At 32.0% G+C, this 26,747-nt stretch overlaps 1 protein-coding gene across 6 annotated transcripts in view; it reads right to left on the reverse strand.

Annotated features, from left to right (window-relative positions):
- LOC143247403 (protein kinase C and casein kinase substrate in neurons protein 1-like) overlaps window positions 1-26,747 on the reverse strand; it is a 77,885-nt gene that overhangs the window by 24,302 nt on the left and 26,836 nt on the right. For all 6 annotated transcript variants that reach the window (XM_076495440.1, XM_076495437.1, XM_076495436.1 and 3 more), the window contains 4 exons: window positions 18,508-18,736; window positions 16,965-17,164; window positions 5,737-5,874; window positions 4,763-4,989 (listed from right to left, as the gene is read on the reverse strand). In XM_076495440.1, the coding sequence (XP_076351555.1) occupies window positions 4,763-4,989; window positions 5,737-5,874; window positions 16,965-17,164; window positions 18,508-18,721 (779 nt within the window). In that variant the 5' untranslated portion in view covers window positions 18,722-18,736. The remainder of the gene's footprint in view (window positions 1-4,762; window positions 4,990-5,736; window positions 5,875-16,964; window positions 17,165-18,507; window positions 18,737-26,747) is intronic.

The following is a 26,747-nucleotide window of genomic DNA, read 5'->3' on the forward strand; positions in this document are numbered from 1 at the left end:
ATTACCTAACAAGTTTTTTTTGTAACAAACAAGAGTTTCAAAGTTAAAAAAGTATAAATCTGTTAGAATTTATATCATTGATGGAAATACGTTTGTTCATTTGCATTTCCGATTTTCAAATTGAGAAAAAGTAATTACTACCCATGTAGGAAAAAAAAATGAAAACAATACAAATGAAACAAATAATTCTTCAATCGCTTTACATAAATTATTTCTCAAAAGGAGCATCTGAAAGTGAGAGGGGAAATGCCTAAAAAAACAAAAAAACAGTATCACAAAATGTAACATTTTCTAACATGCTTGACTGCTCCTTAAAATGTTTAACTCTCATAACATTTCATATATTGTAAAATTAAAAGGTTTAATTTCACAACTAAATCACAAATACTGTTTGTGTAAATTTTAGTATTGTATTTGACTTTAAATTGCAAAGTAAGGTAAGTAATTTAGGTAGCTGAGAGAAAGTTTAATTAATATAATCAGAGGGCTGAATAACAGTTTAGGTTTTTTGTACACATTTTTTTAAAAATCCTTTTGTTACAAAACTTGTATTTAAAAAAAGGCTTAAATTGTTTTTAAAAATATGCATTATAAAATTGTTAGTGGTTTATTTTTTTTTTTAAAAGGAACTATTCATAAAAGTATTAGAATTTATATTATTTCCATTAACAGTGTAGAACAAGTTTTAACAGTTTTTGTGTTAAAGAAAGCATACATAGAAGTGCTAGAAGTCTTAATATTGGTGAAAATGACAGTATTTAAATACCCGTTCAATTGTATCTAAAAAATTATTTTCCATATAAAAGTTTATATACAAGAAAAATTCAACTTGTATATCAAATAAAACAGTTGTAAAAATGCGATCATTGCATATTTTGTCATTTAAAGGCTCCTTCAACAATTGTATATTTGAACAATTAGTTTGATTTTGAAATTGATAAACCTTTGAAATAAAATTCATTATTACTAACAAAGCAGCAAAAATACAAATTTCACTTCATTCAAGAACAGTTGAAGGAAACATGAATGAGGCAAAACTTTCTTCAGTCATTTTACAAAAAAATCCTTTCTGAATGAGTAGTTAAACTGAGTTTCAGTAGAAAGTGAGGAACTACTTGCTGCAATATTTTTCCAGAGTTGGCAAGTTGTATTTTATATCATGCTTAACTAGCTCTCTTTCAACCAGAACATATTCCTAGAATGTTTGAAAACAGTATGTATTAGTATTTTTATCCTTTCTGTTTAAATATAGCTAAATATCAGCCCTCTGTTCAGGTAATACCTGAATAATACCAGATACAGATTACTAGTTGATAATAAAACTAGTTTAATTTTGAACATAACCTTGTAAAAAGGTCTTTTAATTGCACTTTGGCCTAGCCACAATTGTATGTTTGATAGAAGAAAGATGTTTCCAAGGATGACCAAAGAAATGAGCAACTTAACCCAATATAAGACTAGCTACATTTCTAGCAAATTACATATTTTCTGAAATGCACAGATGGTTTTCCTATTTGGTACTTTTCCTTGAGGCATTGGAAAGAGTTACTGATATAATTAAAGATTGTAAAGGAAATGTTCATATAGTATTTACTGTTTCCAAGTTCTTTGTTTGAAATAACTAATCACAGTTACATTTCTTTTTAATTTGTCTTAGGGGTGGGCAACTTATTTTTCACACTATCCACAATTGTGGCTCATAGAAACATTAGCCACACTACTGAAAAAAAAAAAAAGTTAATTTAATCCAAATAATTACATTTAAACTAAATTCAAATGTGAAAATTTATGGAGTTTTCATCAACAAAATTCGTGAAATTTGGCTAATATAAGCACTCAAGGAGTATCTTAGCTCTGCCTCTAAATTTATGTCAGTAAGCTGAGATCTGCATCTAGACTTCAGAAAACCTAGCATAGAAAATGTTGACCTACACCCACGTGGATCCAAACAAAGAAAATAATTTTGAAATTGCTTTAAATTTGGAAGACTCGTGTAACAGAATAGTGAGTCACATCTTTGATAGAATATTTTTTTTGTTTACCTTTTGTGTGTTTACACTTTGCAGGGCAAGCATCTCGTCTTTAATTCCACACTTATCCAAAGAAAAAAAAAGGGGAAATTTCAATAATGAAATTGCACAGGTCAAATTGAAATGAATCATGCCAAAATTCAAATATCAATTTCAAATTTTTAAGTTCGAGAAACACGATTCAAATTTATTAGATAAATTTTTGATTCAGTTTACATAAAGATCATCTTTAGCATCAGAAAAATTAGTCATTGTTATCTTCTAGAAAACTATTCAACTTTGCAAAATGTTGTCAAATCATTCTTTTGTAATTGTTCTGCAGTTGAAATTTAAGACTCAACAAACTGTTGACAGATGAGAGAACTTTGATTTAACATAATTCATAATTTTTACAACAATGTACATCAAATATTTCAATTCATCACTTTGACATCTGAGCACATTAATTTTCCTGATGCAAAATGCAGTGGAAAGATAACAGCATGGACTTCACATTTTCAATTAATTGCTGCTTCAAAAGAGAAACAAATCCTAATTTCACCCAAGTCATGGTAGAAACACCTCCTGTTGTGACAAACCAGTTTTTTAAAATGCACACTTCCATTTTTTTTTTACACTTCAAGAAATTTTTAAAAGATGTTTTTTCCACATGTTCAATCTCATAAACCATAAAAGCCAAGCATTTCTTCCTTCACATGAAGATCTGAAGTTGCATATCGAATCCAAAATAAACTGCACAGTGTCAGTAACATCTGTTGACTTATCTAGTGCTAAAGAAAAATAGTTTAAGTTGTTCAAGCAACTGTTTTTCTGTCTTTTGCTAACTCAAGCATTCTGCAGACAATTGTTCTTCGACTTAATTGCAAATTAAAGTACCTTTTGAACAGTATCATCTTTTATTTTTGAATCATAATTTGCCAACAGTTTCAATAACCACAATCACATATTTCTTTTACTAGTTCAGCACCAAAAGATGATTTCTTTTGAGCTAGAATTCAAGCTACTTTATAGCTAGCTAACTTAACTAGTTCCATCGACAATAAAAATCTCTTTAAGCCTCCCTTTTGTTCACAAAGTTGTGCTTTCAAAACAGCTAATTTCATTCTTACGAATTTTTGCTATCAACTGAAATCTTGCATCAAATTCATTGTAAAAATTGTTAAAGTGTTGATTAAAGTTGTATACTTTATTATTCCTAAACATTTTGTTACACAAAAGACAAACTGGCTTATTATTTGCTTCAATCACTACAAATTTCAGCTCCCAACTTTAATTAAATTCTTGTTTCACATCTTTTCAGTCACGCAACATTCTCTTTTCAGCAGTAATGCCAGTTTCAATTAAATTGTCTTTATTTTTTACCCTCATCTGAATTCTTTAATATTTGAATTATCCATATTATGAGATTAAAGAAATATATTTAAACACTTGAATGTTGCATAATAAAAATATGTTTGCAAGCACATGCAAAATAATGCACACTTGATAACAAACACCTAAAAACCAGAACATGTTACAAAATAGGCAGAGTTTATGGCAGTGATGAAGCAGGAGACAGAGATGGTGTGAGGCAGTGCAGTTGCCGATTACCAAATTTGCGATAAATAAATGATGGAAAAAGTTAATTACTAAACTCAAGCTGGCCAAAACTGTGCTATCCATTGGCCACATGTGACCAGTGGTCATAGTGTTGCCCAACCCTGATCTATCTAGACAAAATATGAGAAAATTAAAAATCATCAGTACTATTTGTTTGTATAACAGTCATTTTACAGTTTTTGTGGTATGTAATAGCAATAACAAGTGCTGAAATTTTGCTGGAAGTTTTAATTCAAACAATCTTTAGTTTTGACAATAACATTATTTCAATATATCAAAACTCAAAGTAAAAAAGACATCTTTCAGAGTGCCTTAAAAATGTGTTGTGATTTCACTCAGACCTGCCTCTAATCAAAACAAGGAAAAATTTAGTATAATGATTGTCAAATCTCAAGAAGACTACAGAATCATTGTGAATTAATACATACCCAAATGTAGACAATACATACCATGATGTACAAGTCTGCATTTTGTATCAACCAAAAGATAGTTGATATAAAGTCAATGTACAGAGAGCTTCAACTGATAAAGGATAAACCTGCAGGCACAAGAAACTCAAGAACTATTTCAAAATAAAAGACTGTACAGTTGTAGACTAAAATTTGTCACATCCAAGAACAAAAACTTAGTTGTGTGGCAGAAAAACTGCTGGCTTGCCAATACTAACAACTGTTCTTTCAGCAGGTTCAAACAACACCTAAAAAATCTTTCATAAAACTGCCTCATGAAAGTGAAACAGAACAGTAACATCTTCACTTTAGTTTGATTAATTTGGATTGGATATTCATGCAAACATTAACAGGGGCTATTTGCATTATTAATTCCTAATTTTGAAGTAAAAGACTAGAGGGAAGACAGCTAGTTACAACACAGCACACACACTTTTGTCCTTGGGCTATTCTAATAGAATAGTCAAATATTACTATATTTCTTATTATATGCCAATGGCCAAAAAGTGGGTAGTGCAATTTTGTGGCAACAGAATACACACCATAAACATTAGGTCCACTGTCTGGCACACTAGCAATAAGCTCATTCCAAGTTAAGTTATTTTTTTAAATAACAAAAAAGGTTTTTCAATACTGCACACAAGGTATCAACTGAATTATAAAGATATGCTACACAGTACTTACTCTGGGTCCTCTGAGATATTCAAACATGCATGAATACCAAATAACGTCTCTTTGAAGAAATCTAGCCTCTTTTGTTCAAATTCTTGACATTTGTCAAATACAACAGTCATATCTTCCATATATTTTGCATTATAATCATTGATCTCTCGAAGAGCTTGTTCATAACGTTCCTTAGTACGCTGGACATCGTCTTTACATTTTGCAACCCTATCTTGCATCTTTTTAACCTATAACAAACTATAACAATCACTAATACTATCAAAACTGGGAATCTGGTTTTCATTTGCTGATACTTAAACAAATCTTCAATTTTACTATTTTAAATTGTTACTAATATTATTTCTTGTAATTATCTTCACATGTAAATTTACTTTATGAAATGCAATATTTGTGTTTATAAATTTATAGGTTTTAACAGACTGATTTCTCAATCTCTATTCAAAATATTAATCCATGATACACAAGAAGAAAGTGAATTTTCACATTCACAGATGAAAACAGAAGTTAACAAAATCATAAACTTCAACAGAATTAATCACTAACTTCCATATTCTTATACAAATTATGCTAAAAACTCATTTAATTTTATAACACAAATATTGAATGATACTTCAATTAGTCTGTTTGGATATTCTCACAAAATAGCAAGTTGTCTGTGCTCACTGTTCCTAACTTTCAACCAATATACTAGAGGAAAGGCAGTGTTCAATAGTATCCACCCCAGTGTTATGTAAACAGCTTCCTGTTTCCAACAGTGTTAATAAAGAACCTACTCTTGGTCTAAACAAGTAACAGAATTCAATCATTACCTTTATCAAAATACAACCTCTAAGTTTTTTTTGTGGAGGTAATGGGATACAAACAATAATATTAAAGATCCTTGTACAGCATGTTGTTATTATCAACCTTTTAACTTTGATACTTGTGGTAATTAGACATCTAATAGGCACAAAAGAGAAATAAAACAAGCTTACCTGATCAGGTGACAATGATGTATCAGCATTGGCATTTCTTTCTTGATTCTGAGCCGACTTCTCATTTTTACATGCTGTATGATAGTCAGATTTAGCTTTGTTCACTTTGGCTAGTAGTTTAGCCCATGGCTTTTGAGCCTAAAGCCAATCAGACATTTGTACAATTTATCAGGTATTAAATGAATTAAAAAGCCATACTGAAAAACACACACACTAATTTTAATCTAACAATATTCATTATCTAATTGGCAGAAATTTGATATTATACCTATATATCTCGTAATTAACACAATGTAAAAAAAAGGATATTTAGTGTATAGCACATTTGCATTAAATGAATCATAAAATAAAATATGCACAATATCATGTTTAAGTATTTAATACAAGAAATAAAAACTTTTGCTGTGAATAATCATTAGAGTTTACAAGTTATATAAAGCTTTTTCTCCCAATAATATCAAAATATGGGTATGAATCATTAATGACTCAATTCTTATTAACTAAAATCAACAAACAAACATTTTCCTAAACTTAAAATGTATTTATGATACCTCCACTAACAAACAGCTTTCACAACTTATACTGCCCAATATTAGCACAAATTTTTTGCTTGCCACTAGCCTTGATACTCCCATTTAATTTCTGCATATTAAGATGCAAATAACTCACACTCTCTCTAATAGCCACTTTGGTTAAATCTTAATCTCACCAAAACAAACCAGAAGTGAGAAGGATAGATAAGAGATATACAATACACAAACATATTTATGAAGCAAATAGATCATAAGGGATACCCAAGTACAGTTTTGCAAAAAAAAAAAAAAAACCATCTCAAAAGCATAATACCTTGTGTTATGATGGTGTATTTTGATATTATGGTGGACATACTAACAAAAGCAACCAACCAACACCTGACTGCATCTGGAATTGTACATCTGGTTTGCTTGTACCAAGCAAAGTTGGTAACCTAAAAATTGGCAGATAGCATTGCCCTATAACACACAACAGAAGAAAATAAAAGACCACATTAAAAAAGTCAAGGGGAAAAAGAGGGTAAATGAGGAATAATAACCCCTTGGAACAGACTAAATATGGTGGGTGAACTACATGCATATGTAAAACACCAGAAAGTAGGAACAACGAAAAAAGTTACCTGAAATTTCAGTCCCTCCAGGTGATGGACCAGACAAAGGCACATGTGGAATTGGATTACTGGTACAGTTAGATGACATGCTCCACAATGAAGTTGATTGAAAAATGTCAGAGATAAAGAAACAAGAAGGTAACACCAAAAACCCAGCATAGCAGTGGAAACCATGCAAGCCAGCCATCAACAGAACACTACACAGTGGTCTGAAGTATGGTGAGAGCATGTAATGGTGGACAAATAGATGGATATGCACACAAGCATCAACCCTAACAATCGTGAAAAAGTATAAACTGCTCATGTCAGATGAGAAACAGGAGGCAAAAGACAGAAAAAACTGTATTGAGAAGTGGAAAAAGCATCCAAATCTGGAGCACTCCATGGAGCAAACAAAACATGAATATTGTCAAGATAGAATAGCCAATCCCCAACAACATTCAGGGCACCTGGATTATGACATGGCAAAAAAGTAACGGGACAGCAACGAGTCCAATGTTTAGTAACAGAACTGCCTATGGAGTACCTCACGATGTAGGAAATGACCATATAAATAGAGTGAAACACCACCAACCAGCCTCAAAGAGTCTGCAGGAAGTGAAGGAAAGTAATAAACAGCAAGACACTTTAAAAGATTGATATGGAAAGAGGTCTCAGAAAGAGACCATTGCCCTGACACCTTTTGAATGTTGAGATACACTCCATAACTGGAAAGAGAAGCACCCATAAGTAGTTAAATTTCAGATGAGGAGGAATACAAATGATAGTATTATTTTGATCCAACTACCAGTTGAAGGTGGTCTGTAAGGGAAGGGTAAGAGGGACATCTAAGGAATCCAAAACAAGGTTCAATTTGACCATGAAAACCTAGATATGATGTAAAAAGACATGAACATGAAGAATGAGAGCTTGAACAGAAACATGCCCTAAAAGAAAAAGGACCTCTCATGCATAGGAGAAAGAGGATGAGATAGTGCATACAAGACATCCTCTAGATTGCAACTGAAGTGCAGTGGGTAGGGCCTAATGGAGGAGGGAGTTCAAAAATACAAACCAAAAATATTGCACGGGTGTGAAGGAAAACTGCTCCACACTGACAGGCCAACCCAACATGCAAGTTTCTGAAGAGTGGTCTAGTGAGGAGGCAGGAAACAGCCATACATCCATAGAATAATGGAAAAAAAAAGGCCCCTGCAATGAATCAGCCAGGCAAAACATTAAATATTGAGAGAAGGAGGAAGTCTGCACGATAGTGGGAAAAACAAATGAAAGCAGAGAATGAAACTTACTGAAAGAACAGGCAGAATCTATGGATCAATCATCAAGGACCTCCACAGGGTGGGCAACTTGATACTTGACTGAGAAGCATATTCAGGTGGGGGGTAGCTATATAAATCCAAAACTTCACAATTGCTGAGAACTGTGAAAAGTCAGTTTGTTTTTATTGTTGCATGATATTGGTCGACTTCTGACAGACCAAGGCCATCACTTCATAGGCCAAGCATGACAGTTCCAACCTGTTGGATGTGGTCAGAAATTCACCTCAGCAATTGTAGTCATGTCCACCTAAAACAGAGAGCACAACACAAAAGCAAAAGAGAGGTCAACTAAAATTATTTATAACTCTCTGCAAAGAACACAAATGATAAAAAAATGCAGTTAAAAGTCAAGAAAAAACAAACTTGTGCACAAGTGAACAAAGAGTGAAAACATCTATTCACTAAGACTGACAATCAAAAAGTGGTTAATAAATGTAAGATTAGAGAGGATGCGAGTTACAATAGGGGTAGTGTCACACTCTTATTGGTGGAAGATTGCTTTTTAGTCAGTTGCATGTTTGTAAGCAGAAACAAGTGAAAGTATTAAGGCTAGTGGTAAGCAAATATTTGTACTAAGATAGGGTAGTACAAGTGAAGTAAACTTTCCATGAGAAGAGGTACAATACTGTATCAAAATTCAATGTTATTATAGGTTACAGCATTGTTAATATGAAAAAATATTTTTAAAAACAGGCACAAAATTTCAAACACTGGTACAATCATTCATAAATAAAGTAGTTTTAACAGTAAAACAGGTTTTAGGATTTAAGTTGACATTCATTAACCTAACAGGGAATTTAAATTTTAGAACGGAGGGTAGTTACTTATGCATGTGCATATCAGCCAGCATAAACTGAAATTATTTATGGGTGAACAGAAAAAACAAAAAAGTGAATAAATATGAGAACATGGAATATATAATGCAACATATTGCATAGGATTGGGAGTGGCTGGTGAAATAACAGATGTGTAAAATTGTTACTGCCTCATGACTAGTTGTTTGAGTGAATATGTTTCACAAAGCTAGACACAAGTGTTGTGTAAAGTTTTTTTAGTTGGGTGCTTAGTTTGGAAACAAATTACCAAAACTCAGTAGAAATATTTACAAAGTTTTTATAGACTTCCACTAAATAAGAGATTTTTGTTGTTTATGGTTGGTTTGGATACAAACAGCTGTAAAGATTAAAAGCAAGTTGTTTTTTTCTTTTAATAGTATTTTGAGTACTTTGTTCAACTGTTTGTTAAACATTGGGTTAAAGTCAGAATCTGACTGATTAAATTAATATGCATGATTTAATATATTTACCATTAAGGAATCCATACTGTTTGGCTGGTAGAATCAAAATAGTTCCCTTTATCAAACTTTTGGATGACAATGTCTTCCTTGTTTCTAAGTTTAAGACTTTCCTTTTGTTTCTACTGATGCCAAATTTTGTGTTATAGGTTTCTTATTGTTTAGTGTTTTCAAAAAGTGTTTTCACAAAATTCATCTAAAAAGTTTTTAATAGATCTGCTTTTGGTTTGATATGAAAATATTTAAATAAAAATGTTTTTTAATGGTGAATATTTCCAGCATTTCTTCATTGTCTTGCAACAATAGTTCATTTATTTGCTTAGAGTTAAGCACAAAGCTACACCAATGTGCTATCTGTGCTCCACCCACCACAGGTATCAAAACCTGATTTCTAGCATCGCAAGTCTGCAGATACACTATTGCACCACTGGGGGTTGTCTAGTGACACAATACACACACCTCTTAAAGTCCAGGATTTGGGATTAATTGCCATTTATTGGATTTACAATTTGATTGTATCATTAATTTTCAGCAAAGGTTTTCATAGCTAATTACTAACTAACATTGGATAGAGGTAGGAGTTACTGCATAGTTAAGAACTTTATTAAATATTCATCCTTATCGTAAAAGCTATAACTTGTAATAAAATAATACTTATCAGTAAGTAGATGCAGAATGAAACTCAAGGTAAATATTAATTTCACAAAGACTTTTCACTAAACTCAAAAACAATACAATCAGTTCCATTTTATTTTTTTTTTTCACTAATTTAAGAACAGCTTACACAAAAATCACTCCAATACGGACTCCTACACTATATTTGTATACATGAATTGCTTAATATAACTGAATTTATAACTACATATAACCACAAAAATATATCCTTGAATTTACTAAGCATATGTCTTTATGCACAATTTGACAAACTTTTATTGATATTACAAATCTGTTGTGCACAACAGAATCAGATTTTAAAAAACTATTCCTGCTAAATCTTTGTAAATTCAAAAAGCATTTACTCACTCAGTCTGTAATAATGACTTTCATATTAAGAATAAAAATACCTCTCAGTTTCCATACCTCATTTGCACAACATTTAGAATCTTCTTGATTTTTTCAGTAACTCTTAATTCTACCTTAACACTAGTAACTTCAACACAATGAAATGAAAAACTGAAAAATAAAATCAAAACATTTTCCTTACAATGAATGCAGTTTGCAAGAGAATTGTAATTATCTATTATAACAGCTTCAGCTTTCTAGTATTTTCAAATCTGTTTTCGTTTTGTTTCATTGCCATACTACAAACTGCATTAGTAGTGTGATAACCAATATATCATCTACTAAGAAAAGAGAAAGCTTTGGGTAAACAAAGTACCAGGTTATGCCTCAAGAACTCCTTTTATTTCATTCCTTTTCATTAAATTTTCTTTGTATAACCTCATAGGTTAATTTTTACATTTTAGTTTCTGTTGGAAAATTATATATAGCTATCAATTACTGTTATACATAAAAAAAACCACTAGCACTCAGCTATAGGCCCATTTGTACTTGTGAAGAGCAAGTAGCATGAAAACAATCTTACTGAAACATGTTCACAAACTAATTCATATAGCTTTCACATATGAATTTAAAAACACAAAGTATATCATGCACTAGAATGTCTTAAAACTACAATTAACCTGGCTTCTTAACAAAATTATATATAGGTTAAAAAGTTCATCACTTCTCTAAGCATCCCCTTATTGTAAATATGTAATATTCAATGGAAGACTGAATTCCCCTTAAAAGTCAAACTACAGAATGCAGAGATGCCAACTATTTCAAATGACTGAGCTTAATGATTGTAGATGCAGCGCTTTATCATTTGCAGCTACTAGGCCTGACCAATGTCTCCAAGCTGTTTATTATATTATTATTATTATAACTATTATTTATTACTGCTATAGACTGCTCATTTATGACTTTTGTGTATTTAATAAATAAATTTTAAAAAATTCTTTTGAAATCGTCTTTCATATATTTCAGAATAACAAATATACTGGTAAAACAACATTAAACATGCACAAACAGTAAGCAGAAAAAGCCTTTGTGTAAGGATTAGTTTATATCATGTTTATGACACTTATTGTCGCTAAACTGTAAACTGTTAGTAAGTATGCTTGAAATCATTTTGTCATCTTGACAACCCAACATTTGTACAATGGCTGTAGTTTTGGTTCTAGCACAGCCATATTTTTTTGCTATATCAGAGTCTGCAAACATTTTTCTGAATAGATGTCCTGCATGATCGGTTACAGCTAGAGGTAAATTATCAGCAATGACAAATTGCGTGAACATCACTTCTGCATTGTTTTAGTCTTTGCCCCAGCCTTTTGTTGGCGAGATGCCGATTTTGTATGTCTGGAAACAACTGTTTGTCCTGCCATGTGCCACAGGAAAAAAAAAAATCAATCTGACAAACTGTACAAAATGCATGACTGTCACTGACTTTTGATGCAATGACCAGGTATTTTGCACTATACTCTTTCCTAAATTTTTAATTTACAGTTTTAGTCCTTTTAGATTTGCCAGAAACAAGACAATCTGGTGAACGAGGCCTCTTTTTGTTTCCTATCTTGTGAAAAATCGCATTGGTGTTTCTATGCCACTTAAAAAATGAGAAATACCCATCTATGCGAGCGCTAATTGGCTGACAAGCACTGATGACGTAACTATGAATACCCCCACATACCCAATAAGGAGAAGAACCACACTCAAACTATTGGTAGACTTTGGAGATACAAATATTGTTTTATTATTTCAAGCACAAATATGATTATCGCAAGTTGCCATTTGGGCTATGTCTTTTATTTATTATCAAAATTTATTTGTATCTCATTAGAAATTTTCTTTTCACCCCTTTCAAGCCCTAGGGGAACAATTTACCACTTTATTGTATAGGCCTATATAATATATAATAATTTGGGAGTTGCAACAAGTCATAATATTTGTCTGTATGAGCATATAGTCATAATGTATACACCAAAATCAATGATTATGCTCAAATCATAATGGTTGGAATCTCTGAGAATGTACAAGGTCAGTATATTGAACTTGGTTTGTATATATCATGAGGTTAAAATACATTAAAGCTACAAAAATCACTCCCGCTTTATTTAAGTTTGACAAATTTATATCATTTCAACACAAATATGCAATGGGAATTGCTTATTTGCTGGACCTGTTAGTCTCTACAGTTTGTTGATCTAATTTGCAAGATAGTCTGATACATATAAAAGGGGAAGATAAAATCTAAAATAAGGGAACTCTGAACACCAGAGAGAACACTGACAGAGTAATAAAGGTAACAGAAGTTATTCAAACAATTCCTTTCAAACGTAAATAAGAGCTTAGATAATATACAAATTAGAATTATAAACTAATGTTTTCATGCTACATTTACTTAAACACACACTTCAATATATGACGTGAATAGGCAACCAGAAGCTCAGAATGTCCCCTTAGTGGCTTTCTCAGCCATTTCAAAGTGCCAGGAAGCCATCTTGATCTTTCAAACCATGATTTGAAAGAAGTTGTGTCTTTAGCCTGCTCAAAAATGTGTTTTTAAAGCAAATGTATAGATTAGTCACTTAAATTAATAGATTATAGTGGAATTCTATAGTGTTGATATAATTATGATTTTTTGGTTATTTCAAATGTATGTAAAAAATCTTAAAAAAAAGCTTTGTTTCAATTCCTCCAGAAAAACTTGAAGAGGCTTAGCAACCTATGACAAGCAGAAAACTAACTACAAGATATAATTGTTTGTAAATACTAATAATTTACACACATAATGTATAATAACTGAAATGTGACTATTTCACATGTCACTTTCTACAAACTGAAAGTCAGCTTTACATTACTGGACACATGAATGCATGTGCACTGCATCAGTGCAATATCCTTGAGGTTAACCAGGCATGACTGAAAGGTCAATATAATGTTATGAAACAACCCATTCAGTTGAAGCATTTTCCACATTATAATCTGCTGAAATTCTAGAATGTAAGAAGCATAACAATAAAATGTTGGCAATAAATCTAAAGTATCATTATTCTTAGTACATTCCCAGGCTCACAAGCAAAGAAAATCATTTTGAATGATTTCTAGACACCCATATCCCTCATGATTGGGCTTTAACATTTCCAAAAATATTTGGCTAAAATTAAAATTGCCAATAATTATGATCTCACTGACAGCTGAAATTTTAACCTCATTACAGAATTCCTCGTTAATTTTGTCAGTTCCACTTGATGATCTGCAACTATTCTCCACTAAGCCTTGTACCCATATATTTAATCTTCTTGGTATGACCTTCAAAATCATCAACAAGATCTAACTTACACTTTGTATATAATCATTCCCCCTTTCTTATACTACGTCTTTATCACATAACAAAACCCCACATGTCAAAAAATGTCATCAGCTGTCAATATTCAATCAAGCTTCAATTTTTCCCATTATATCAAAATCTTCAAATCCATCCAATACTTTAAATTGGTGTATTTCTTATACTTCCAGCATGAAAATTGTAATAATTTAGCCCACCCTTAAAACTACTTCTGTACTTTGTTCTTTCATGACAACTTTGTGTTACTTCTCTATTCAGATTATACTGACCCTCATCACTGTTTAATCTTAGTTTAAAAATACCCATGTACAAGAGAAAAATGCCCTTGCAAACAAGCAAGCCCTTACCCTAATCAACTCATCCATTTTAAAAGGTTATTTTCCCTATTAAATTAATCCCAAGTCCAATCAGACAATCTTTTCTTCCTTTATTTAAGTTGTGGCCACTGAAATGCCTTAACCACAACTAGATACACGTGCATCTAGTAAACAGATCCAATACAGTTAAGATTACTTACTGACTAAACGTTTTAATTTTAATTTACAGCAGATTAGTTTATCATTAAAATATTTTTTCATGTATTCATTGATTACACTGGGCTAAATTTAAAATCTTTAAATCATTCTCTTGGGCCAAATAACTTTCACACTTTCCTCTCTCCTTTTTCTAAATAGATTCTACAATGACTGTTAAATACAGCACTTAATATTTAACAAAAATACATCTGTTTTAAAATATGATGTTTAAGATTTCCACATTAATTGGAAACATTTACAAATGATAACCACAAAGTAGAAACTAAGAACGTGTAACAGGAACAGCATCTCCAAATCATTATAGAAATTAATTTCAATATTTTGTTTTCTACACATTTAAAACAAATTCACTGTAAAAAAAAAAAAAATCAAAAACTATTTACAGTACTCACCAGTTGTAAGCTCTCATAAGTTTTTTAATTTCTAAGAAATAATTTCTTTATATGTGTGCTATTGATAATTCAACAGTATAATTATGTTCAAAATTCTATGAAAAACATGATTTAAAACACCTTTTTGGAACAAAGATAACATTTAAATATTATGGGCTTATGGTTCTTTGAGGTGATTTTAAAACTTGTGACTTAGAAATGACTTCATAACAGTTAAAATGGATGATAGTTTAAGCTTTAACTAAGAACATACACTAAATGAAATAAGTCTAATACTGTTAGCCTAGGCTTGCTTACTTCCAGACACTTTATATAAATCATATAAAAATACAATATTCTTAATAACAAAATATACACAATCATACATATTATTTCACTTAATTGCATCATTAAACTGAAATAAACCATTTTAACAACTCAGATCAAATACCATTAAGAAAAATTAGCCAATAAAGTTGTACTTGTTTTACAGAATATTTTATGTAAAAATAATATATTCTGAATTTATAAAATTAAAAGTTTTAATAATAAAAAAATTAAAATTTTTTTATAAAATTTAAGTATATAAAAGCCACAACAAAAAATAGCATGCACACAGGCCTGAACTTCAGAATACATTAGGAAAGAGTTGTTAATTATTTCTTATGTTTGCAACTGCTACTGACAAATTAATTTTTCTCTATAATGAACTACAACTGTCATGTATAGATCCTACTTATGTAGGAACCTGCTGTTTTATCTTTTATTTTCATATATTCTTGAATGTAAAATTCATTTTAATTATGTGCACTAACGCCCATTTCATAAAATAAAAGATATTCAGTTTTGGGTGGAAACTAGTGTATCCAGGCTGTGTGTGCCTAGATTAACAAAAACTCAGTACCTCACTGTTTTGACATGTAGTGACTGTCAACAAAAGGCAATCACTTACTTAAGCTTATTAGTTTAAATGCTAAAAACTAAGCTGTTAAAGCAGTAGCAACTAATAGGCCTAATTTTTGTATTCAAAATGAACACATTAACAAAAATGCAGGAAAAACCCAAAAAATGTGGAGTTTACATGATTTCTACTTTATTACTACTTCCAATAAATAATTATTTGGGCACAGTATTTCTAACAACACTGCATGCAAAACAGTATTCCAAGAGCCTGATACTGCAAGTCCAGCCAGCTGCTTTGAACTTTAATTGCTTTGGTAAGTTTTAATTAGATTAATTAGTCTCTTTACCTACATTGTCTGATACCCAGCCATGCAGTACAAAAGAGACAAAAAGCTGTCACAGCACCAGTAAGATTCTCTACTCAGAAATTTCTTATATAAATGACTGAAATGCACGTCACAGACGTACCGATACTTAAAAGTGAGAATTTGATAATCTTACTGCTGAAGTGTGTTCTAGCAATTTTTAGTGCCTTCCAAGTTCTAAAACTGTAGCAGTAATTAGCAATTTGTGAGTTTTGATGTGCTTGACAGTAAAGCAAAAAGAAATTAGTATAATGCTCATTAAAACATTTTGTAACACTTTCTACATTACAGGCATATAAAACTAATATGTTGCTAATTATTAAAAATTCTGGGGGAAGATTTAAACAGAGCTAAAACACGTCACAAGCTTACAAGTTGGCCTTTGACAATCTGAGCTATCTGCATCACATTACAAAATACATAGGAACACAAGTTTCATTTTGAGTTTACTTACCAATAAAAGTATATTTCATTGGAATTTACAGATTTTACAGTAAGAAAGGTTAGTTTTTATAACAGGAAAGACAATCTGATCATAGGTGGGATCATTATCATGTACTTCATAATGCTCACACCAGTGATTTAAATTTTGTATCAGTTCTAAAAACTAATCTTATTTACTGTAAAATCTGTAAATTGTAATAAAAAGAAAGATATTAGAAAATGCTTGACAATAAACATTAAAAAAAAAAAACAAGAAAGCAAAAATCCATATAGTATAATTACATTATACTAAATTGGTGTGCTTTGCTATTTCAATAACCTTTATATTTATGACTTGTTAAAAATGAAGTCACTCATTACCTTAAAACATGGATCCTTGAAAAATGTAAAATTACATCTCTAAAAATGATACAAACATAAGTTGATTTTCTTTTAGTGCATGTATACTGTATTTCTTACCTTTTTAAATGCATCATCCATTTCTTTTTTCTCCTTCAACTGCATCATAGACTTGTGAAAATTGTCCTTTTGCCACTGTTTGATCTGCTGAATAACTTCATTCTGGAGTTTATCTTTCACTCTTATGTGCATTTCACAACGTCTGTCTGCTTCTACCAGCACACCCTTCCAAGCTGCTTCTGTAGTTCCATATTCTGGACCTTTTTAACACCCATAACAGATAGAATTAGAAATTTATAGCTTTCTACAATGCAACTTTGCATTTATCAAAATATTTTCTATAACAATGACCTTCAGGTTCTTAATTTCATATAGCTTCTTATACACAGGAAGAAATATAAGCAATACTATTACAGTCGAATTCTCCCTCTCTCTCTTATTACCTTTAATTATTATACATTTCTCATTATGTAACCATAACATTCAGAAGACTTTCACTGATGCAACTAATAACACAGGTCTGCAACAATTTTATTGGTTTGAAATTTTTACATGTTCTACAATACCTGTATGATGAATCCAAAAATGCTATCCATTTTTCCCTATCAAAGACTGAAAGAAAAAAATACTTTCACACAAGTGAATTATTTTCACTGAAATCCAGTCATAATTTGTTACACTTAACATTGATAACCGCTGGCTACAGATTTTCCTAGACCAATCGTGACAAGTCTTGTCAATCACTCTAGAACCCACATGAAACACACCCATAGTATATAAATGGTTAACAAGCCACAAGATGCATCATTTCTGGAAAGTATTTGTTCATGCATGTACGTTGACACTTTCTTTTCAATATTATTTATTTGTCACTATGGCAATAAGAGGTTGTGTAAATGACAAACACATACTGTTATATTTGTGATTAATTTGATGTAAAGAGAAATAAAATGAGAGATGAATGGCATTATTCTCAAAACATGCATAACTAAGTTAGAAAATTCATTATTAAAACCACAACAAAATTTGCAGGCCTACCTAATCAATGCACTCCAATCAAAAGTTTTATCACAACATATTCCAAGCTATACTAACAAGGTTATTTTTCAGTTCTGATCTATGTGTATGTACTATTGTTTGATCAAAAATTATTCATAATAAACTTCTGCATCATGAAAATAAAAGGCATTCAGTTATCCAGCTGTATAGACAAAGAAGATGAACATAAAAAAAATTCTTTAAAATTTAAATAAATTCAAAATTAAAGAAGCCTTACTTATACAACAATTCAAGCGCAAAATAAGCCAATACAAAGGAACACCTTTATACCTATATTAATAAATATAACCCAACATCTAAGCAAGTCCTCTACATTCCTACACTCAATTACACAACTGCCTTCAAACATGTGGTCAGCTATCGGTCAACTACCTCTTTTTCTTTGTGAACCTGATGATGACCGAAGGTCCAAACGTTGTTCACTCTTCTACATAGTGCTTTCTCTACTCATACCAGCCATTTTTTTTTTTTACATATAAATTAAAAGGAAATTTAACATAAGTATTTACTTTAATACTTTTCTTACATTGCCAAAATTACAAACCTTTTTCTATAATATCATTCCATTTTTTTGCCCAAGCTCTGATACTCTTTCCATAACTCTTTTCTATTTCACTTCTCTCCTGAATAAGTTGAATTAGTTCATTACTGAGCCTGAATCCATCCTCTATCCTTTTGGTTGTTCTCTTATAATTTCCTGGTTCCCAAAAACTATCACTAGAGACAATCAACACACCATCATCACTGTGGTGGGACATCGTTTCATTAGTTTCCTACATCCGAGAAAAAAACAAAAACATTTTCTACAATATAAATGCACTATAAATTTCAAAAGGTCAAAAAACAACCTAGGCTTAAATACACAATACAAGAAGTTATGGAAAAATACAGAAGCTATAATAAAAATGCTTATATTATAAAATTGCAAAATCTATGCACTATAAGCCCTGCACATTAAAATGAGTGAAAATATTGTATATTATTCAAATACGTAAATTCAAAAATAGAATTGTGGTGAAAGATTAAATATTCTTTCTTATAAAAACTTACAACATATAGCATGAAAATTTAAAATCACTGTCATCACTTGCAGAAAATCCAAAGTAGGTCATAAAAAAATTCTAATAGAATATCTATATCCCTGGTACTATCTTGCCACAAGCACCTCATACACATACCTTAGTACTTTTACACTAGACTTACTTGTATCATCTAGCTCACGTATGACATCTTTCACATACATGCATCTAATAATATACATTTCTAAGAAAAGTAAAAAATGCCCTGGGAAGTTCAGCAAGGTTTTTTTTGTTACATCAAAGTGTATTGTCTGACAGCCTGAAGTTTGTATTTATTTCTCCTCTGCAAAACAATGTATCCCAAATGAAGAGTATGTTAAACGGTTATTAATTCTTGCTGACATTACAATAAGTATTTCATAACTTTATGTTACTAGACAAAGTTGATGTGGCACATAGGAGGTATGTTAAATTTGGAATATTTACTGAGAAGTCTACCTGTATGCTTGTATATTCACATACACACTGCACACGTGTTTACTTTCTCATTTAATAAATATATTAAACAACTTCCAAAATCACAAAGTTTAATGATATAACATCCATTTGTTCTAAAAAACTAACATTAACTAAATGTATCAATCCGAATAAGTGTTCCAAAAGTCTTAATGTAAACATTACATGTACACAATACAGAACATATTCCAATCTGGGTAAAAACTAAAGGAAGCAAGGTTGGGTGTATGTTTATCAGACAGGCATTCTGATATAGTCATTGCTAGTGTAAAATACACACAGCATAAAGATAGACAGACAGCAGTCAGTGTAGCGAGATATTATTCACTACAGTGAATAGTTATCAGAATGGATAGCATACAAAGACAGATGAGTAAAACATGATAGCAGCTTGAAGTATACTTAATCCTTTAATTACATTTATACCTCTTAGTTTATCATGTTTATTTAATACAATAAAGAAACTAAAAAAAACTTACTTCATCTATAGTTTGAATAGTAAAATAAAATTTTTAGTTTCAAATCTTGTAATCTATGAAAATAAAGACAAAAAATCATTGTTCATAATTTGTTTAGTTTCCTCATTTATACTCATCACTGTAGACTTGTACTAATTATAATTCAAAATGTGAAGATATCCCAATATCAAATCAATAGTACAGTTTGAAAATTTAGAAAAGAACATGGTTAGAACATTTACTGATGTTAATATCAATAAAACGATTTTTTTTAAGGTTTTTAAACAATTTAGCTGTTTTGTTTTTACTACTATTTTAATAATTGTGCTCAGAAAACTGGTTAGATGCATACAAGTGGTAATATCACAATCATAATGGATGAATAGTACTCTGAAACATCACAGTTTAATAATTAGACACTACTGAACAATGAATTATACTATGGCATTATGACTATGCCAGCAATTCTACAACATTTGAGTGAAATAAAATACCTTAAGCTTTATACTAGCTTACACTTTTGCAAAAATAATCATAATGATTGAATAAGACTTTTGTTAAATGCCAACTTCACCAGCAATATTTTAGGGAGCCTTAAAGAATTCCAAATGTTAACAATGTTTGAGATTCACAATTTTTTTGCTTTTTATTAAAAAAGTTTTCCTCCCCTATCCTCACTTCCTTTATATGAACCTCAACCATATTTTTATAACTTAAAAACAATTACATTTAAGTTTGAAATCTTAGCAATGACTTAAGCAAGCTGTTTCATTCACACCTTTCACAGTGAAATTAATCTGTTATTAAACTATAGAATGATTAATGAAATTTAAATAAATACATGCTAATAGAGATAAATGCTATAAAGTTCAAATTACAATAAAACTGTTAGCCCTGAAGCAGTACAAGCTTATTACAATTAACAGCTAACCTGAAGGTTTATTTTATCGTTAGTTAAAACATTCCAACCATAAAATTATATTGCATAAAAAATCACCAATATTTACATGTTGGATAAAAACATTACATCACCCAACTCACTCCACATGTACCCACTTTTATTTTTATCTTTTGAAACTAGCTTAAATTAATATTATCATGCTAAATGATAAAAGCCCTATAGCCTGAGTACACATGAAAGGTGAACCATTCAAAAGCACTCGGATTATAGGTTTTTCATTTTGTATGAAGACTTTTTGAAGCGATGCATTTTTCTGACATTATCATACCATATATTCTAAAACAAACAATTCTCACAACTTGATTACAAAAAGTGTGCAATCTTCCTGAATACTCTTTGTAAACCATTTTTTCTCTAAAGATACACATGTAACACTTGTTTCTAAACTTTTTTAAATTTCTTTAAGAAAATACATGTTCCAGGAACACTGCATTAACAATTCTAACTTTAAAAAAAAACTTAGAAAAATATTACCTTGTCTAAAGAAAGCAACAAAACTATGTACACAACATGAATCTGTAAAATATATGCTTGTAACATTTCCTAATATGAATGCCTAAACTGATAGTCACACAATACACAAACTCATTAAACAATTCTATTGTATCTTTACATGATAATCAGGGAAAAATTGTATCATAAATTTATTCAGAAAGATTTATAAAAATGTTAAACCATGTCATCTGAACAACAAAGGGTCAGGTATGTTATTACAGTTTATGTTACAACATTTGGCAATACTCTAGTAGAAAACCATACATCATGACAACAGCCCTGTAGTGTAGTTTCCACTGCAAAAGGCTATATTATAAGGCTGTCAAATATAAAGCACACCTATCCTACCTGCATGCTTTCAATGATATACCCTTGTACAAAGATGATGATTTATCAGTCCACTTTAACAGTCTGACTACACAATTCCCTAGGCATTGTGTGGAGTGGCTTCACTAATGCATTTTCCTTCAGAATAATATGAATACCTACTTCATTCTACAGTTTAAGATATGCAACAGTTGGATGGGAAGTACAAGAGGTAACATTGTCATGATGAATCCTTACACTGTTGGTCTCATTTCTAGACAAAGATTTTAAGTAAATATGTTGTGTACTGTTGCACATGGATGGCTTTTGCCAGAGTTTTCCCATTTTGTTAACCATGGCTTTGGCACAATTCGTTACAGGTTTCTTTCTGAATGGTTATGGTACCCCAAAGTTATTCTTATTCCTTTTTGCACAGTGCCACCCACTACATATAGCACATTGTGCATCTAGGGGAACAAAAAAAATATACAGTTGTATGCCATTTCATAATCAGTTCCTTCTACATTTCCTGATCACTCAGCAGACATAAGTGATATAGGATGACACGAGAAAGGTCATGAACAAATTGGACCCCCTCATCTTATATATAAATATAATGACAGTATGTGTGTTTGTTCCTTACATGTTTCCACATTTCTTGATGAATCAACACCACACTAGCCACAGCAATACAAGATGACATGAGGAAGGTCAGGCAGATGGGGTTAATCCCCCCTCTCACCTGATTTCATATCAATTTTGGGAAAAACTACCAAATCAGCACAACCTGACAGCAATACAAAATGGCACAAGGAGGGTTGTGGGGTGGACCTACCTGTCTAATTTCACATCAATAGAAGAGTAAAGAACTTCAAAACAATGTGTTTTTTTTTCATTATTGGTCCATTAATGTATTTTATTGTAATGTTCAGGAGCATAGATCCTGGTGTTGATGGGTGGGATACATTTTAGGTGGGGGGTATGGTGCATATAATCATCCCCCCCTACAGTTTGGTCTGTTGAATTGTTTTATTGCATCACAGGCCTACAAATTGTGTGTTTGTTCTTGTGATTCTCATGTTCTTACAAATCAAATAAGATAATTAGTCCTAGATGTCAGCTTTTTCAGTAGCCGAAATAGACATTTTTAATATAGGCGTGCTTCTAACCTTTTCGATCTAAGCGATAGTTCATAAGTATCAGTCAGTAGGCCAAAGTATACATACAAGGCTTGCAAGCACTATCACAGAATCTACCTACGTCTTGTACGTAGTGCAAGATTAAGTAAAATTTTCATCACAACAGATTGAATAGAGCATGAAATTCGAAAATATTACTCCCAAGCGTAAATTCCTGTGATCTAGATCTGGCAGGCCATTTGTAGCTTCATCAATCTTATGTGTATATTGTGCAGTTTTCCTATGCCATTTGTTGTTATGCATGTTTAGCCAGTTTTATTTTCGAAAGCCTTACTCTCCTAAGCTGCCAAAGCCACTGACCATAGTGTATGTTTAGTGTACAGTTAACGACAGGTTCAGGTCGCTCGGATCCAGATGCATCCTATATCACCCCCTCGATTTTACAACAGGGCTCATTAGACCCGTGTTTGTGGTCCTCATTAATCCATGAAATTTCAGATTATCTCCACCCTCTAATAAAGTGCTGATGCTTTATGGTACAAAAATAATATAATCTCTTATCATAAATAGTACAAATATTGCATTTTCTTGTATAATTAGAACACAAAAGGAGCAATTTCAACGGCCTGAAGCGTCTACTTGAATTATATTGCTAGTTTTTGTTTAGGTGTTTTTATTTAATAGACGTGCTTATAGACATTATATCACAACGTGTTTGCCTTTTGATGAGCTGTAACAGGAATATAATATATTTGTGATTGTTTAACAATTTGAGAAACATGCAATTACTTGTGTTGTAACTACCACATATTGTCCCAACAATGCCCAGTCGGTCAGTCAGCTCGGTAGTCACTGTGAGGTTCGCACGTTCGACTAAAATATATTGTACAGTTCAGTCCTACTTCCATTCTGTTCTATCTTCGTTCATTGTAGGTTAGAGTTTTTCAATAAAGACTGAATTTTAGCCTGTTGAGTCATCTGGAAAACAGATTCCAATTATGACAAGCAAGCGTCTGAAACTTTCTGATATTTGACAGTTCTGCAAGCCAGTTACTAGTACTACAAGCAACAATGCAGATAATCCAACAACCTCAAGCAAAGGAATAGAAACTTGCCATACAAGGAAAATACCATATTCATCAGAGGACGAGTCTGAAAATGCTTGTGCAACTATTGCACATAATGAACCACCAGATAGTTGTGAAACAAATTTGTGCAGTAATGAAAAATCTGACACTCCACAGAGAGTATGAAAAGCCATATCATCCAAATGCACAACTAATACCACGACAGAAAGCAAAATCTCAAAATATCAACTTCCAGGGCAAGTGGTTTGATGAGTTCCCATGGCTGCACTTCGACAATCAGACTCAAAAAGTCATATGCTTTCATTGTGCCAAGGCAGAAAATAGAGGCCTTTTTACAGGGAAATTGGAGAGGCCAATGGAGTATACCTTCATATCCACTGGTTTTTGCAACTGGAAAAAAAGGCAAAACAGAAATTCAATAAACACCAATCCTCCTCTCAGCACAAATTCGCTATATCTCCAGAAGGTTCACTTGATGTAACTCCAGTGACTGTCCAGCTACATGATGGAAAAAAGAAGCAGCAGGAAGAATGCAAAAGAAGTCTAGCCAAAATATTCAGAAGTTTACGTTTCTTACTGTGTCAAGGTTTAGAATTACGTGGACATACTGATACGGAGGGGAACTTCCTGCAGTTAATGAAGCTCCTGGAAGAGGATGATCCTGAGTTGATGGACTATTTGTCAAAGAAAACCACATTCACATCATCCCAGGGTCAGAATGAAATAATGGAGATGTTCAGCCATCAAATACTGAGGAACATAGCACACAAAGTGCAGCAAAGTAAAATCTTTGCATTAATGGTTAATGGCACTCAAAATGTTACAGGTGCCGAACAGGAAGCAATATGTATACTATACATAGATGAGAACCTTGACATCCATGAGATATTTCTTGGTTTGTACAGTGTTTCCAATACAACTAGTGAAACAATATTCTCGACTATACTTGGTGTACCAACTAGACTCAATTTACCACTGTCAGGATTAAGAGCACAAACTTATGATGGAGCCGCTAACATGAGTTGTGCATACAGTGGATGCCAGGCAAAAATAAAAGAAAAGCAACCACCAGCTTTGTTTTTTCACTGCAGAACACACAAGGCTAATTTAATAATGCAACATGCAGTTGAAGCTTGTGAATGTGTCCGAGATTCTATCCAGTGGGATCTTGGTGTCTTGCTTCAGAAATCAGGCAAATGCAAGACAATCTTTGAAAATATTGTATTGTCAAACAGCCACAATGGTCCAGTTAAATACATCTGCCCACTATGTCCAACAAGCTGGTTGTGCCACCTATCTGCAATTACATGTGCTAATGATCACTACAGTGATATTGTTGATTCTTTGTCTGAATTAGCAAATGAAAAATTAGATGTAGCAGTGAAAGCACGAGGTCTGCTAGACAGATTTGACAAAGGAAAGACAGTTTTAGGATTGTTGATGGCTCAGCATCCATTAGATGCATTAGAGGAACTAAACCATGCATTCCAAGCAAAATCAGCAACAGTATCTGGCATGATTGAAGCATTTGCAATGACAGTTGAGCAATTGAGGGTATTGCAAACAGAGGAAAATTACAACAAGATATTTGATGAAACTGAGAAAAAGGTAACTTCCCTAGATCTGGTGCCTATTGAATTACCACGCATTTGTAGACCCCCCCAGAAAGATCACAGGTGATGGCTCAGCACACCATTCTGCTAAAGCTAGAGATTGCTACAGAAGCCAATATTTTGAATTTGTGGACACAGTCATAGAACATCTGACCACTAGATTCAATGCAGACGACAATGGCTTGAGGCAATATCTAGCACTTGAGAACATGATCACATCTGGCAAGATTGACAACTCGGTTATAAACAACTATCCAGAAATCTCTGCACAATGGCTCGAGTTTCAGTTGCCAATGTTCAAAGGAACAACAAAAGCACAAAAGCAGTATCTCTGAAAGGTGCAAATGATACTTACTGTAAAATGCATGAAACAAGCCAGCAGAGGTTTAGTGAAGTGTTTCTTCTCATGAAAATTTTGCTTGTATGTCCAGTATCCAGCTGAAAATGTGAACGCAGCTTTTCTGCATTAAGACGGTTGAAGACGTGGTTAAGGTCAACTATGTCTCAGTGCAGCCTCAACCATGTGGCAGTTTGTCACACTCACAAAGATGAGGTCGACAAAATAAATATAGAAGAGCTTATGAAAGAATTCATAAACAGATCCTCACAAAGGAGGCCTACGTTTGGAAACATGTAAACTAGAGGATTAAATGAATCTTACTTCAACGAAAAGTATGAATAATTATGTGCTACATTGTATTGATGTGTAATTTTCAAGAGTTCACAAAGACATTTTAATTATTATTATTATTATTTTTTTTTTTTATCAAACAACATGTACAGTTTTTCAGTAGATATAAACTTATCAAGGGTAATTACTAATTTTATTAATATTTGGAAATGTAATTCATGCAATGAAAGTTATTAGTAACCTTGTCAAGTATAATGGCCATCTTTTATACTGTGCAGTGTGCATGAATAAATTCATGTGGCAGTTAATTTGTGACCCATTTGTCTTTATTCTATTAACATTTTGAAAACTGTTCACAACACCTTACTTATACAAACCTACATGGAAACCTTGAAGCATCGTGGCAACAAGATTACTCTGTGACTGCATGTTTACAGCTTTCAGGTTCACATAATCAGAGATTACTAATTTGCAAATTGAACAGTCCACATAAGCTGTTGCAAAAATCACCCCCACCCTCCCATTGGGTGTAATTATCTATCAAATGTATGGGTACTC

Source organism: Tachypleus tridentatus, chromosome 3, assembly GCF_004210375.1.
Source record: "Tachypleus tridentatus isolate NWPU-2018 chromosome 3, ASM421037v1, whole genome shotgun sequence".
Classification (NCBI taxonomy): domain Eukaryota; kingdom Metazoa; phylum Arthropoda; class Merostomata; order Xiphosura; family Limulidae; genus Tachypleus; species Tachypleus tridentatus.